The sequence below is a fragment of the Moschus berezovskii genome, chromosome 1 (genome assembly GCF_049115385.1).
Source record: "Moschus berezovskii isolate FMDL1 chromosome 1, NW_MosBer_1.0, whole genome shotgun sequence".
NCBI lineage: Eukaryota > Metazoa > Chordata > Mammalia > Artiodactyla > Moschidae > Moschus > Moschus berezovskii.
The window spans coordinates 4,472,519-4,486,209 of NC_142460.1; the positions used below are offsets into that span (position 1 = coordinate 4,472,519).

General features: G+C 47.1%; 1 protein-coding gene across 1 annotated transcript in view; it reads right to left on the reverse strand.

The window, feature by feature from the left end:
- LOC148778648 (uncharacterized) overlaps positions 1-13,309 on the reverse strand; it is a 74,248-nt gene extending 60,939 nt beyond the window's left edge. The window contains exons 1-4 of the mRNA XM_088827819.1: positions 13,296-13,309; positions 9,612-9,744; positions 8,915-9,428; positions 8,427-8,565 (exon numbers count right to left, since the gene is read on the reverse strand). Of these exons, the coding sequence (XP_088683945.1) occupies positions 8,427-8,565; positions 8,915-9,428; positions 9,612-9,744; positions 13,296-13,309 (800 nt within the window). The remainder of the gene's footprint in view (positions 1-8,426; positions 8,566-8,914; positions 9,429-9,611; positions 9,745-13,295) is intronic.
- Positions 13,310-13,691: the final 382 nt, after the last annotated feature.

Consider the following 13,691-nt stretch of genomic DNA (forward strand, 5'->3'; position numbering starts at 1 on the left):
GCCTGTGGGGTAGAAGTGAAACGTATCAAAACAACAGTGCAAAGACTGGGACAGGAAACAGCAGGTTACTGAGTGAAGTGTGCACAACACCCATGGAGGTATTTAGTAATAAGATTTACATTTAAACCTTATGGCAAGCGCTGAAAAATAAAGTACAGCTGATAAGGCACAAAAAGACATGAAGTGCTAAGTTCAGTTCAGTTCAGTTGCTCAGTCGTGTCCGACTCTTTGTGACCCCATGAATCACAGCACGCCAGGCCTCCCTGTCCATCACCAACTCCCAGAGTTCACTCAAACTCATGTCCATCGAGTCGGTGATGCCATCCAGCCATCTCATTCTCTGTCGTCCCCGTCTCCTCCTGCCCCCAATCCCTCCCAGCATCAGAGTCTTTTCCAGTGAGTCAACTTGTCGCATGAGGTGCCCAAAGTACTGGAGTTTCAGCTTGAGCATCAGTCCTTCCAATGAACACCTAGGACTGATCTCCTTTAGAATGGACTGGTTGGATCTCCTTGCAGTCCAAGGGACTCTCAAGAGTCTTCTCCAACACCACAGTTCAAAAGCATCAATTTTTTGGCGATCAGCTTTCTTCACAGTCCAACTCTCACACCCATACATGACCACTGGAAAAACCATACCCTTGACTAGACAGACCTTGATTGGCAAAGTAATGTCTCTGCTTTTTAATATGCTGTCTAGGTTGGTCATAACTTTCCTTCCAAAGAGTAAGCGTCTTTTAATTTCATGGCTGCAATCAGCATCTGCAGTGATTTTGGAGCCCAAAAAAATAAAGTCTGACACTGTTTCCACTGTTTCCCCACCTATTTCCCGTGAAGTGATGGGTCCAGATGCATGATCTTTGTTTTGAGTGTTGAGCTTCAAGCCAACTTTTTTACTCTTCTTTTTCACTTTCATCAAAAGGCTTTTTAATTCCTCTTCACTTTCTGCCATAAGGGTGGTGTCATCTGCATATCTGAGGTTATTGATATTTCTCCCGGCAATCTTGATTCCAGCTTGTGCTTCTTCCAGCCCAGTGTTCCTCATGATGTACTCTGCATATAAGTTAAATAAGCAGGGTGACAATATACAACCTTGACGTACTCCTTTTCCTATTTGGAACCAGTCTGTTGTTCCATGTCCACTTCTAACTGTTGCTTCCTGACCTGCATACAGGTTTCTCAAGAGGCAGGTCAGGTGGTCTGGTATTCCCATCTCTTTCAGAATTTTCCACAGTTTAATGTGATCCACACAATCAAAGGCTTTGGCATAGTCAACAGCATTAAATCCAGAGGAAGAAAGGAAAGAGGACAATTACCAAAGTACTGTGGATAGAGATGACTTTACCACACTGAATTTTAACCTTTCTACTAGCTTTCTATCTGGTCGATTTACTGCCATGACTGTATATTTACCTTTACCAAGAAGGTTTTTCCTTTTGTAACTTGCATATTTCTTGTTATGTCCTTTACTGTTCTGGAAACCCCTTTCACATTTCTTACAAAACTGATTTGATGGTGCTGAGCTCTTAGTTTCTGCTTGTCTATAAACTTTTGATCTCTCCATCCAATCTGAATGAGGGCCTTTCCAGCTACAGTATTGACTAGAGGTCTTTCCCTTTCATGATTTTAACTGTATTGTGCCACTCCCTTCTGGTTTGCAGGGTTTCTGCTGAAAAAGTCAACTAATAGCCTCATGGGAGTTCCTTGTATGTTGCTTCTTGCTTTTCCCTGCTGCTTTTAATAACCCCTATATTTAACTTTTGCCTTTTTAAGTACAGGGTATGTTGGCATGGTCTTGTTTGGGACTCTCTGAGCCTCCTGGACTTGAATATTTCTTTCTTTTCCCAGATTAGGGAAGTTTTCAGCTATTATATTTTCACATGTGTTCTCTGTCCCTTATTCTCTCTTCTCCTTTCGGTCCCCCTATAATGTGAGTGTTATAGTACCCTTGATGTTGTCCCAGAAGTCTCTTAAATTGTCCTGACTTCTTTCAATCTTTTCTTCTTTTTATGTGTTCAGCTTCAGTGATTTCTACTACTCTGTCTTCCAGTTCACTGATCTGCCTCCTGTATCATCTAATCTACTGTTGATTCCTTCTAGTGTATTTTTACTTCAGTCATTGTATTCTTCATCTCTCTTCTTTATATTTTCTAATCCTTTGTTAAAACTCTTAATTTCTCTTTTATTCTTCTCCCCAGTTCTTTGACCATCTTTGATCATTAACCACTTGAACTCTTCATCAGGTAGATTTTTTCATCTCCATTTCACTTCCACTGAACTTTCATTGTCCAAAGCTCAGAGTAAAATACAGATGATCTGTGTTTCTAGCTCATATGACAAGTTTACAAGGCTGAGTTCTTTCATTTCAAATAGATTCCTCTGTCACCTCATGTTTTCAGTTTTGTGTATTTCATAAGTTGGTTATGTTTGCTGACCTTGAATAAGTGCTTTTGTAGGAGATGTTCTATGTGTCCCAGCGGTGCACTCCCCTCTGTCCCAAGGATACCCACGATGGGCTGCATGGGTCCTTCTGTTGTGGTGGGAGGCCTGGTAGACTTGGTTGGTACCTCATCTGGTTGACTGCCAGACCCTGCCTTATTTTGAGGCTGCTGGTCACTGAGGGTGGGCCTGGGTCATGAAGCTGTTGGCTGCAGAGGCTCTGGGGGCCCTGGAGCTGCTGCTGGCCCACTAGCATGTGGAGTTAGGTTCTGATATTCCTGGATCTAGTGTCCACCTGCTGGTGGGATGGGCTGGTTCCTGACACAGCTGGCTCTGGGGTCTGGAGTATCCCAAAGATGCTGTTGGTAATCTGGTGGGTGAGTCCAGATCCCAGGGCAGCTGGTTGAGGGTCCAAGGTGCCCCACCATTGAAGTTAGTATGCTGGTGGGTGGGCTGTGTCCTGTGCAGCAGGCTTATCCTGAGGCTCCCATTATTGGTTCCAACAGGCTGGTGTGTGGGACTGGTCCTAGCACTAATAAGCTACAGGGAGGATTCCACAGGGAGGATTCCACAAGGGTACTTGTAAGTACCAGTGGTAAAGAAAGCTCCCCAGAATGGCTGTCCCCTGTCTGTGTCCCCAGGACGAGCTGTAGTTGCTTTCTGTCTCCAGGAGACTCTCTAAGATCAGCAGGTGAGTCTGACCCAGTGTCCTTTCAAATGACTGCTTCTGTCCAGGGTCCTGGAGTGTACAAGACTTTCTGTGTGCCCTTTGAGAGCGGGGTCTCTATTTTCTATAGCCCTCTGGCTCTCCTGAAAGTAAACCCTGCTGGCCTTCAAAGCCAAACTTCTGGAGGCTTGTCTGCCCAATTCAGGAGCCCCAAGACTCCTCACTCCTTAGGGAGAATCTCTTGCAACTGCAATTATCCTCCCATAGGTGAGTTGCCTACCTGGGATACTGGACTTGACTAAACCCCGACTCTGCCTCCACACATCTTGTTGTGGTTCCTTCTTTATATCTTTAGTTGTAGAAGATTTTTTTCTGCTAGCCTTCAGGTCTTTCTCATGAATAGCTGCTCTGTAAACAGTTGGAACTTTGATGTTCCTGTGGGAAAAGGTGAGCTTAGGGTCTTCCTACTCTGCCATCGTGGCCACTCCCTAAATCAACTGGAATTCTCATTCATTGGAAAACTATTTCACAGTTTCTTAAAATGTTAAATATGACCTAACAACTATACTCCTGGGTACTTATTGGAATGAAACAAAAGTATATGTCCCCAAAAAGCCTTATACAAGAATATTCATAGTAGTTTATACATAGCGGCCCCAAGCTGGAGTCAGTCCTGATGTCCAACTATAAAAAAATGGATTTTAAAACTCTAAGACATTAATGAAATAAAGTCATTGACCATGGAAAGGAACAAACCACCTATACTCACAGCAACACAGATGAAATTTAACTGCAAAAGAAGTCAGACTCATAAAGTACACATTGTATGATTCTACTTCTAAGAAATTCTAGCTTGGGAAAAACCTAATCCCTTGTGGTAAGAGCCAGATCAAAGGTTGTTCTGAGGAGCTGGAAGGACTTTCTGGGGTTAAGGAAATGTTCTATATTTTGATATCTTTTCTTTAAGTTGACTGAATGGTTAACTCAGATCTGACCATTTCTCTATAGGTAAATCACATCAATAAAAATGATAAATAGGAAAACATTTAAAATGTTTACCCACAAAACATTCTTCCTACAAAGAATTCCTAGGCTTGGATGTCTCAAAAGTGATTTCTATCAACTACTTAAGGAATGCATGCGTGTGTTAGTTGCTTAGTAATGTCTGACTCTTTGCCACTCCATGGACTGTAGCCTACCAGGCTCCTCGGTCCATGGGATTTTCCAGGCAAGAGTACTGGAATGGGTTGCCATTCCCTTCTCCAGGGGATCTTCTCAACCTAGGGATCAAACCCAGGTCTTCTGCTTTGCAGGCAGACTCTTTACTGTCTAAATCACCATGAATACCTAAGGAATAAAGGTCCAAATGTACACAAACATAGAGAATTGAAAAGGGCAAATATCCCCAAATGGTTTTTATGAGGCTAGCATAACCTTCATCCCTAAATTTAACAGAACAGTTCAAGAAACAAAAGTACAGACAAATCTCACTCACAAGCAGACATATTGAATCATAAGTTTAAAAGTAACAAACCAGGACCTGCACAGTGGTCCAATGGTTAAGAATCCGCCTGCCAATGCAGAGGATGTGGGTTTGATCCCTGAACCAAGAAGATTACACATGCCACAGAGCAACTAAGCCCATGCACCAAAACTATGGAGGCCTGTACTCTGCAACAAGAGAAGCCACTGCAATAAAAAGTCTGCACATGGCAACTGGAGATCAGCCCCGCTTGCAACAGTTAGAGAAAACCCTTGTGCAGCAATGAAGGCCCAGCACAGCCACAAATAAATAGATAAATAAGAAATAACAAACCAAACGCACCGATATATGAAAAAACAATGCCTTGTGATCAGGTTGAGCTTATCTCAGGATACAATTTGGTTCAACATCAGAAAATAATTAAGGTAGTTCATTACATTAAAAAGTTAACGTATAATTATCTCAAGAGATGAAGGAAAGTATTTGATAAAGTGTGACATCCTTTAGTAACTCAAAAATATTAACAAAGTTGGAATTGAGAGGAACCCCCCAACAGCCTACAAAGGGCACTTGCAAAAAACTTGGCGCAAATAGCACATTTAGTGGTTAAACACTGAGAACGTACCCTGTGGCACCAGAGCACAAGAATGCCTGCCACCCTCACCATCTCAACACTGCACTGAAGGGCCTCACCAGTTCAGTGGAGAAGAAAACAGACGATGATGACCGACGTGGAAAAAGGAAAGCAGCCACTAGAGCAGATTGTCTCTTGTGCCCATGGGCAGAGCCAAATATCACCTTTGGGTGAGTGCCCCCTCCTCCACACTGGGAGGTGCTGGAGAGTTCCCAGGGGATCCAGGGCTGCTGTTCTGGAAAACTGCACATTGGGAACCACTGCTCTCCGTGGAAGATCCGCAGGTTGTTATGGGCTGAATGGTGTCCTCTCCCCCAAATTCATGCACTGAAGCCCTAACCCTCAACACCTCAGAATGCGACTGTACTGGGGGATGATTTGGAGGGTAATTAACCTAAAATGAGGTCATTAGAGTGGACTCTAATCCAATCTAATTGGTGTCCTTAGAAGAGAAAGGTGCAGATGACTCTGATGGAGGGTGGGGCAGAGAAAGGCCCTCCGGAGAAGTGGAGGTGAAGGTGAGCCCCAGGATGCCGGCTGGTGGGGAGAGAAGCCTTGCAGTGAAAAGTGCTCAGTGTGGCCTCCTGAGGGCTCTAAGGGATGGGACATGACTGCAGAAGGGTGGAGTCCAGGGCCAGTATGGAGCCTCAGATCCTTTTAGGGGGAGTGGTGAGTGACGGCTTACTGAGTGCAGGGTTTCCTTTAGGGGTGATGACAATGTTCTGCAGCTAGATAGGGATGGTGGCTGCACCGCACTGCACAGAGAAAATGTTTGGTAGATGAGTGAATGGCTGCAACAGTGCTGCTCACAAGCCCCAGCTCGGGCCACTTGGAAACCACAGTCAGGAGAGCCTGGTTCTCTTGTAGCAGTGAATCCTTGTATGGAAGTTTGGGTGTGCAGAGCACCTGGATTCGACTCTGCAAAGATGTAAAGCTTTAAACTGAGGTTTATGTTCAACCACACACACACACACACGCTGCATCACTGGAGAAGCCTGTCCCCAGCTGAAGGGATGACTTGCATTAAAATCAGTAGCTCCTGAGCTGAGGCTGCCAACACTTCTCACAGGAGGGTGTGTGTCTCTGGGGGAGGGGCTCTCCATGCTCAGACCAGGGTCATTTCATAGATATAAAGGGCAGATGGAGGAGGAGTTCTCAATGCTGTCAGTAACACTCCCAGACTGACAAAACGGTGCCACAGAAGTCTCTGGAGCATCCTGTGTGTCCTGTGTGCTCAGTCATGTCCGGCTCTCTGGGACCCCATGGACTGCAGCCCTCCAGTCTCCTCCTGGAATTATCCTGGCGAGAATACTGGAGTGGGTTGCCACTTCCTCCTCCAGGGGATATTTTCCCCATCCATGATCGAACTCTTGTCTCCTGCAGCTCCTCAAATTGCAGGCAGATTCTTTACCCACTGAACCTGCATCCTGAACACAGTATTGGACCGGGTGTTGGCAGCTGCATTCTGCTCTACACACCTCCCCAGGGCTCTTATTCAAAGTTTATGCACATTTAACAAGTAAATTGACTCAAAGTCCAAGGTCCTAATTCTTTCAAATGTGAGCTTAAACCATGCACATTTCCATACAATACAGTGATAGAACACACAGACTAAGGTTGTTAGCAAGCCACACAAAGCAGGTGCAGGTTCTGCATCACGGCTCCACCAGAGAGAGTGGCTGGAGCATGGATACTACCATCAGCTGTGACCCAGTTTCTGGGGAAGACCAGCCAGCCAAGGGGGTGAGGAGGGGATTCAGTACTCAGCCCTCTACCTCCCAAAGAGGAATCTGCTCACAAGGTGACCTGTCCCACAAGGTCTGCCCTGGTCTGTAGGTAGGATCCCAGACTGTTCAAAAAACTTCAGAGATGGGCTGGGTCCAAGTGAGGTGGCAGGTAAGGGTGCAGCCTTCTTACCATCCAGCCTGAGGATCAAGTACAGTAATACATTTGAAATAATTCTGAAAGCAAGAGTGTAAGGTTTTGGCAAACAAGAAGGATGTTACTCTAGTAAATGACTCTTACATGGCAGACAACGAGCTTTGTGCTAACCGGGAATCATTGTTCAAAGTCCTCAGACCATCTCATGTCAGCTCTTGTTTATAATTATTAAGGAAACAAGAGTACAGTTTCTAAGAAAACAATGCTGGGTACTTTAGAAAGAGTCAAGGAAGCCTGGTTGAAGAAAACAGCTGCTGCTGGATTAAGCGTCCTGTGAAACACGGGAGAAAACTGTCTCATATCTGGATTGTGATGCAAGCTCTTTAAACTGTAGACAGTACATTATGGGAACGATTTGTGCAGTAAAATGGACCAGCGTCACGGGATTGGCAAGTTCATATATGTGGGTGCGTTCACTTAAAATAAAGTGTCTAAGTTATTCGAAACACTCTCATCCCCGCCATTTTAAGCGCCTTTCCCGATTAACCAGTGATCACAGGTTCGCTGACCTGGAGAGGGAACGTCTGACAGGCTTGTTCTGGGATACTGGCGCTCCCTTGGAGAAGCTGAGCGGTAGCTTTGTGTGTGAATATGGTAAATAAAATACACATAATAAAAATGCTGCCATTTTAGTAATTTTAAAGAGTGCCATTGATGGCATTAAGGACACGCGCGATATTGGGTCCCCAGTACCGCTGTCTAGTTCCAGGACTTTTTCATCCCCCAAAGGAAACGCCTTACCTTCTATCAGTCGCTCCCCTGGCCCCGGCTCCCGGAGGCTTTGGGTACGTCGACACGATATGAATGGAATCTTGGAGCGGTTTCTCTTTTGTATTTTGCTTCTCCCGAGGCTTTTTTTTTTTTTTTTTGTATTTAAAAAATAAATGCAACTAGGCATTTCTCAGACATGGACGTGCCTCTGGCGCTGAGAACACTGCGCCCCTGAGTGAGAAGCGCGGGTCTCCGGGGCCTGGGAAGCGCTTGGAAGAGCGCGAGGCTTCTTGCAGCCTCGGGGCCGCCCCAGCATTCCGTGCCGCGCAAAGACCCTCGGAGTTCTCGCCACGGGCTCTGCCCAAGGAGCCGCTCCTCCACTGGTCTCCTCCACTGTCCTCGGAAGCATCCTCCCGCCAGCCCCCCATGGCCTGGAGGGGACCCTTCCGGGTCAGTTCGGGCCAGATGCACACCCGCAGGGGTCCTCACCCCGTAGGGGTCCTCTCCCAGCAGGCCTGGGCATCTAGTCTGTAAAGGGGTGGCGTCTCCCATACCTGGAGACCGTCCCTTCCAGCCGCACTGTGATCCGGGACCCCGACCGCACGTGTGCGCGCTCGGAAACCCCAGCCTTAGTCCCGGGCGCGGGCCCCAGAGGCACACGGCACAGATCCCGAAACCCGGTGATTCCCGAAACTGGTGTCACCAGCCCGACCCCAGGCCAAATTCGGCTTTGAGCTTGTCAAGAACCCAGCAGGGGTGTCGGGGGTGAGGAGGGGACTCTAAAACGAAATCTGTCCTTCCCGAGCGGATAAAGTCTGTCCTTCCCGAGCGGATAAAGTCTGTCCTTCCCGAGCGGATAAAGTCTATCCTTCCCGAGCGGATAAAGTCTGTCCTTCCCGAGTGGATAAAGTCTGTCCTTCCCGAGCGGATAAAGTCGGCGATCGAAACCCGGGAGACCCGCGGAGAGCCGGGTTGAGGGCCGCGGAGGACTAGGAACCCCCGCACCCCCAGCCAGGGTTCCGGGTCTTCGCTGCCCTCCCACCGCTGCCACGCACACACCTCTTGGACACGGGTTTTTTCCTCTTCTTCGCGGCGTACTGGCCCCCGGTGGACAGCATGGGGCCCGCAGGCGGCCTCACGCAGGGGCGCGGGGCGGGGATGCCGCCCAGCGCCCGGAAGATAGTCGGCCCCCCGGAGCCTGCCTGCTCCGGCTGGTCACGCCCGGGGGTCGCCCGCGCGGAGGTCTGGGCGCGCCCCTTCGCACTGTGGCCGCGCAGGGCACGAGCGCCGAACCCGCGTGCACTTGGGAGGACCTGCACTCGCCGGTCCCGGCGGGAGAGCGCGTTGCCGCGGGCGACTGGAAGGCTCTCCAGGGGTCCCTCCGTGGTGCCGGAGACCGAGGCGCGTCCGCCCGGCTTGCAAGGGTTGGCCTCGGGCGGGAGGTGAGGAAGCAGGCGCAGAAGTGGCGGGCTCCCCGGGGGCTCCCCGTCCAGGCTTTCGCAAACGCGGGTGTGCTCCACGGTCGCAGGTAGCAACTCACTCTCTTCGACGCCAGGCTAATTTGGAAACCGCGCGTCTATGGACGAAGACATCCCCGGAAGGAGTCGGGAGAAGGCCTTGCCCCGCGCGCGGCCCCTCCCCACGCGTGTCCTTGGATCAATAAGAATCCAGACCCCAGACTGACTCCCTTTTTCCGCAGCGTCGCGTCCAGAAACTGAGCTCTACGCGCAGCAGGTCACCAAGGCGCAAACGCCGGACAGGAGCCCTTGGAACGCGGTGAGGTGTTGGCGATGGAGCGGGGCGGAGGGAAGAGCTGACAGGACCCGCCCGGCCCTGCCCACCGACGCGCCCAGCAGACAGTAGTCCAGCCGCCTGCAGAGTCCAGATCGGACCCAGGAAGCAGACGCGCAGATCCGGGAAGCGAAGGCCCGGTGGGTGTGTAAGTCTGTGCCCAGGAGCCGTTGTACTTAATTCTGCAGGATCTGTCTATGTGTGTGAAGCTCTTTGGGTGTTTTTCGAGGCGAGGTATTGTATAGATACTGGAAATGCCTTGGGATCGTCCACACCCACCGGTGACGAAAGAGATGCGATTACCCCAGCGTGTGGTGTGGGTGTGTGTGTGAGAGAGAAAGCACACATGCACGCCTACTCTGGACCCAAGGGGTAGACTGTAGTGAATATGTCTCGTTAGAAAAAACAAACAAGCAAAAACCCAATAAAATAATTCCAGGTATTTGCATCTTGCTCTCAGTCTCAAGGAGAAAGAATTTAAGGTTTCACAGCAAGTGTGATGGTTGGTGTAAGTGTGATGTAGATGCACTATCAGATTAAGTACATTCCCTTCTGTTCATAGTTTCCCAAATCTTTTTCCTTTTTATCATAAATAGATGTGTAGTTTTTACAGCTATATTTTTAAAGTTTTTTTGATGTGGACCATTTTTAAAGTTTTTATTGAATTTGTTACTACGCTGTTTCTGTTTTGTTTTGGTTTCTGGCCCGGATGCATGTGGGATCTTAGTTGCCAGAGATCGAACCCCCACTCTCTGCACTGGAAAGTGAAGTCCTAACCACTGGACCTCCAGGGAAGTCCCTACAGTAACATTTTTGCATTGAAATGCTATGATTTATTTGTTTGTTCTGTTGATATGGTTAATTGCTTAAGTTGATTTTTGAACACTGAATCAATTTGCTTTTCGGGAATAAATCCATTTAATCGCAATGTACCATCCTTCCAACCAGTCCATTCTAAAGGAGATCAATCCTGGGTGTTCATTGGAAGGACCGATGCTAAAGCCGAAACTGCAATACTTTGGCCACCTCATGCGACGAGTTAACTCACTGGAAAAGACTCTGATGCTAGGACAGGTTGGGGGCGGGAGGAGAAGGGGACGACAGAGAATGAGATGGCTGGATGGCATCACCGACTCTGTGGACATGAGTTTGAGTGAACTCCGGGAGTTGGTGATGGACAGGGAGGCCTGGCGCGCTGTGATTCATGGGATCCTGGAGAGTCAGACATGACTGAGTGACTGAACTGAACTGAACTGAACCATCCTTTATTGTTCTGTGTTGTTAAATTTAATTTTGTAATATTTTGTTTTGGAATTACAGACTTGACCTTTAATTTTTATTTCCCTTTCCATTAATGTCTTTGTAAAATTTTATATCAAAGTTATGCCAGTCTTACATGCTGAGTTGTGATTGTTCCCATTTTTCACTTTTTCTGGAAGAATTCAAGTTTTTTATTTCTGCAATCCAGCCTGGATATCTCTGTGAGAAGCTGACCCAGGTGGGAGGGAGGCAGAACCTACCTGTAACAGAACTGAGGAGTAGAGAGAGGGTCATCTGAAGGAAACAAAGACAGAATGTGTAGGACTTTTACTACCTGGCTCCTTTCCACACAAGGGCTTCCCCGGTGGCTCAGAGGTTAAAGCGTCTGCCTGCAATGCGGTAGATTCGGGTTCGATCCCTGGGTTGGGAAGATCCCCTGGAGAAGGAAATGGCAACCCACTCCAATATTCTTGCCTGGAGAATCCCATGGACAGAGGAGTCTGGTGGGCTACATTCATGGGGTCCCAAGAGTAAAACATGACTGATCCAACCTGAGTCTCCCGCATTGCAGTTAGACGCTTCCACACAAAAAGGACACAGTATCCAGTCTAGAGGCCTGGGGAAACTTCTTGACTCTGTGTCCATGCATGGCTGACTTCCCTCCTACACCAACCAGTACCAACCATCAGAACCGTGTGAACTCCGTTCTTTGCCCATTCTGGCTCCTTCCTTGTTGTAATTGTGGAATCCAAATAATTGAAAGCTCGATTCCTGCTGCTTCCCCCTCAAAGTGCTCATTATTTCAGGGGCTGGTAGTTGCACCAAGCGTGGCTGATCATTTTTAGAAAATAAAGAAGGGAATACTTCCCAAGGCATTTTGGGGCCCAACACAACCCTGATACCCAACTAGACAAGGACATAGCAAGAAAATAAAATTGCAGGCCGTATCTCTCATGAACATGGAACAAAAATCTTAACAAAACATTAGCAAATTCATACATGAAAAGAATGACATATAACCACTTTCTTGTGCGACCTTTGTAGTTTACTTAACTGCTGTGAACGCCGTGTTAAGTCACTCAGTCCCGGCCAACTCCTTGCAACCCTATGGACTATATCCCTCCAGACTTCTCTGTCCTTGGGATTTTTCCAGTAAGAATACTGGAATGGGTTGCCATTTCCTTCTCCAGGGGATACTCCTGACCCAGGGGTCAAACATCTCCTATGTCTCCTGCATTGGTAGGTGGATTCTTTACCACTAAGCAACCTGGGAAGTCCATTTACGAAAAAAAACCTTCCTGCAGACAGTGTCTGGAGACCTGTTACAGTCCTTACGTTCCTCAGTAGTAGGTACAGAGTTTGGGCCTGTTGCAGAACTCTGCATCCGACTGGGAATGGCCACTGGACGAAAGGAGGCATGTCACCTACGGAGAGATAAGAAAGCCTCCTTAAGTGAAAAATGCAAAGAAACAGAGGAAAACAATAGTAGAATGGGAAAGCCTAGAGATATCTTGAAGAGAATTAGAGATACTAAGGGAATATTTCATGCAAAGATGGTTACAATAAAGGACAGAAATTATATGGACTTAATAGAAACAGGCTAGTAAGAACAGGTGGCAAGAATGCACAGAAGGACCATACAAAAAAAGGTCTTAATGACCCAGATAACCACGATGGTGTGATCACTCACCTAGAGCTAGCCTGTCTGCAGTGTGAAGTCAAGTGGGTCTTAGGAAGCTTTACTACAAGCAAAGCTAGTGGAGGTGATGGAATTCCAGCTGAGCTATTTCAAATCCTAAAGGAGGATGCTGTGGAAGTGCTGCACTCAATATGCCAGCAAATTTGGAAAACTCAGCAGTGGCCACAGGACTGGAAAAGGTCAGTTTTCATTCCAATCCAAAAGAAAGGGTTAGTTGATCTCTGGTTCCTCTGCCTTTTTTAAATTCAGCTTGAACATCTGCAGAGTTGCACTCATTTCACATGCTAGCATAGTAATGTTGAAATCCTCCAAGTTCGGCTTCAGCAGAACGTGAACTGAGAACTCCAGATATAAAAGCTGGATTTAGAAAAGACAGAGGAACCAGAGATCAAGTTGCCAACATTTGTTGGATCATAGAAAAGCAAGAGAGTTCCAGAAAAACGTCTACGTCTGCTTCATTAACTATCCCAAAGCTGATGACTATGTGGATCACAACAACCGTGGAAAATTCTTAAAGAGACGGGGATACCAGACCATCTTACCTGCCTCCTTAGAAACCTGTATGCAGGTCAAGATGCAACAGTTAGAACCGGGCATGGAACAATGGATTGCTTCCAAATTGGGAAAGGAGTATGTCAAGGCTGTATATTGTCACCCCGCTTATGTAACTTACATAGAGTACACCATGCTAAATGCCAGGTTTAATGAAGCACAAGCTGGAATCAAGATTGGAGGTGGAAATATCAATAACCTCAGTTATGCAGATGACATCACCCTTATAACAGAAAGTGAAGAGGAACTAAAGAGCCTCTTGATGAAGGTGAAACAGGAGAGCGAAAAAGCTGGCCTAAAACTCAACATTCAAAACATGTAACACACTTTATTTTCTTGGACTCCAAAATCACTATGGTTGGTGACTTCAGTCATAAAATTCAAAGACTTTGCTCTTTCAAAGAAAATCTATGGTAAACCTAGACAATGTATTAAAAAAAGACATCACTATGCCAACAAAGGTGTATATAGTCAAAGCTATGGTTTTTCCAGTAGTCTTGGATGGATGTGAGAGTTG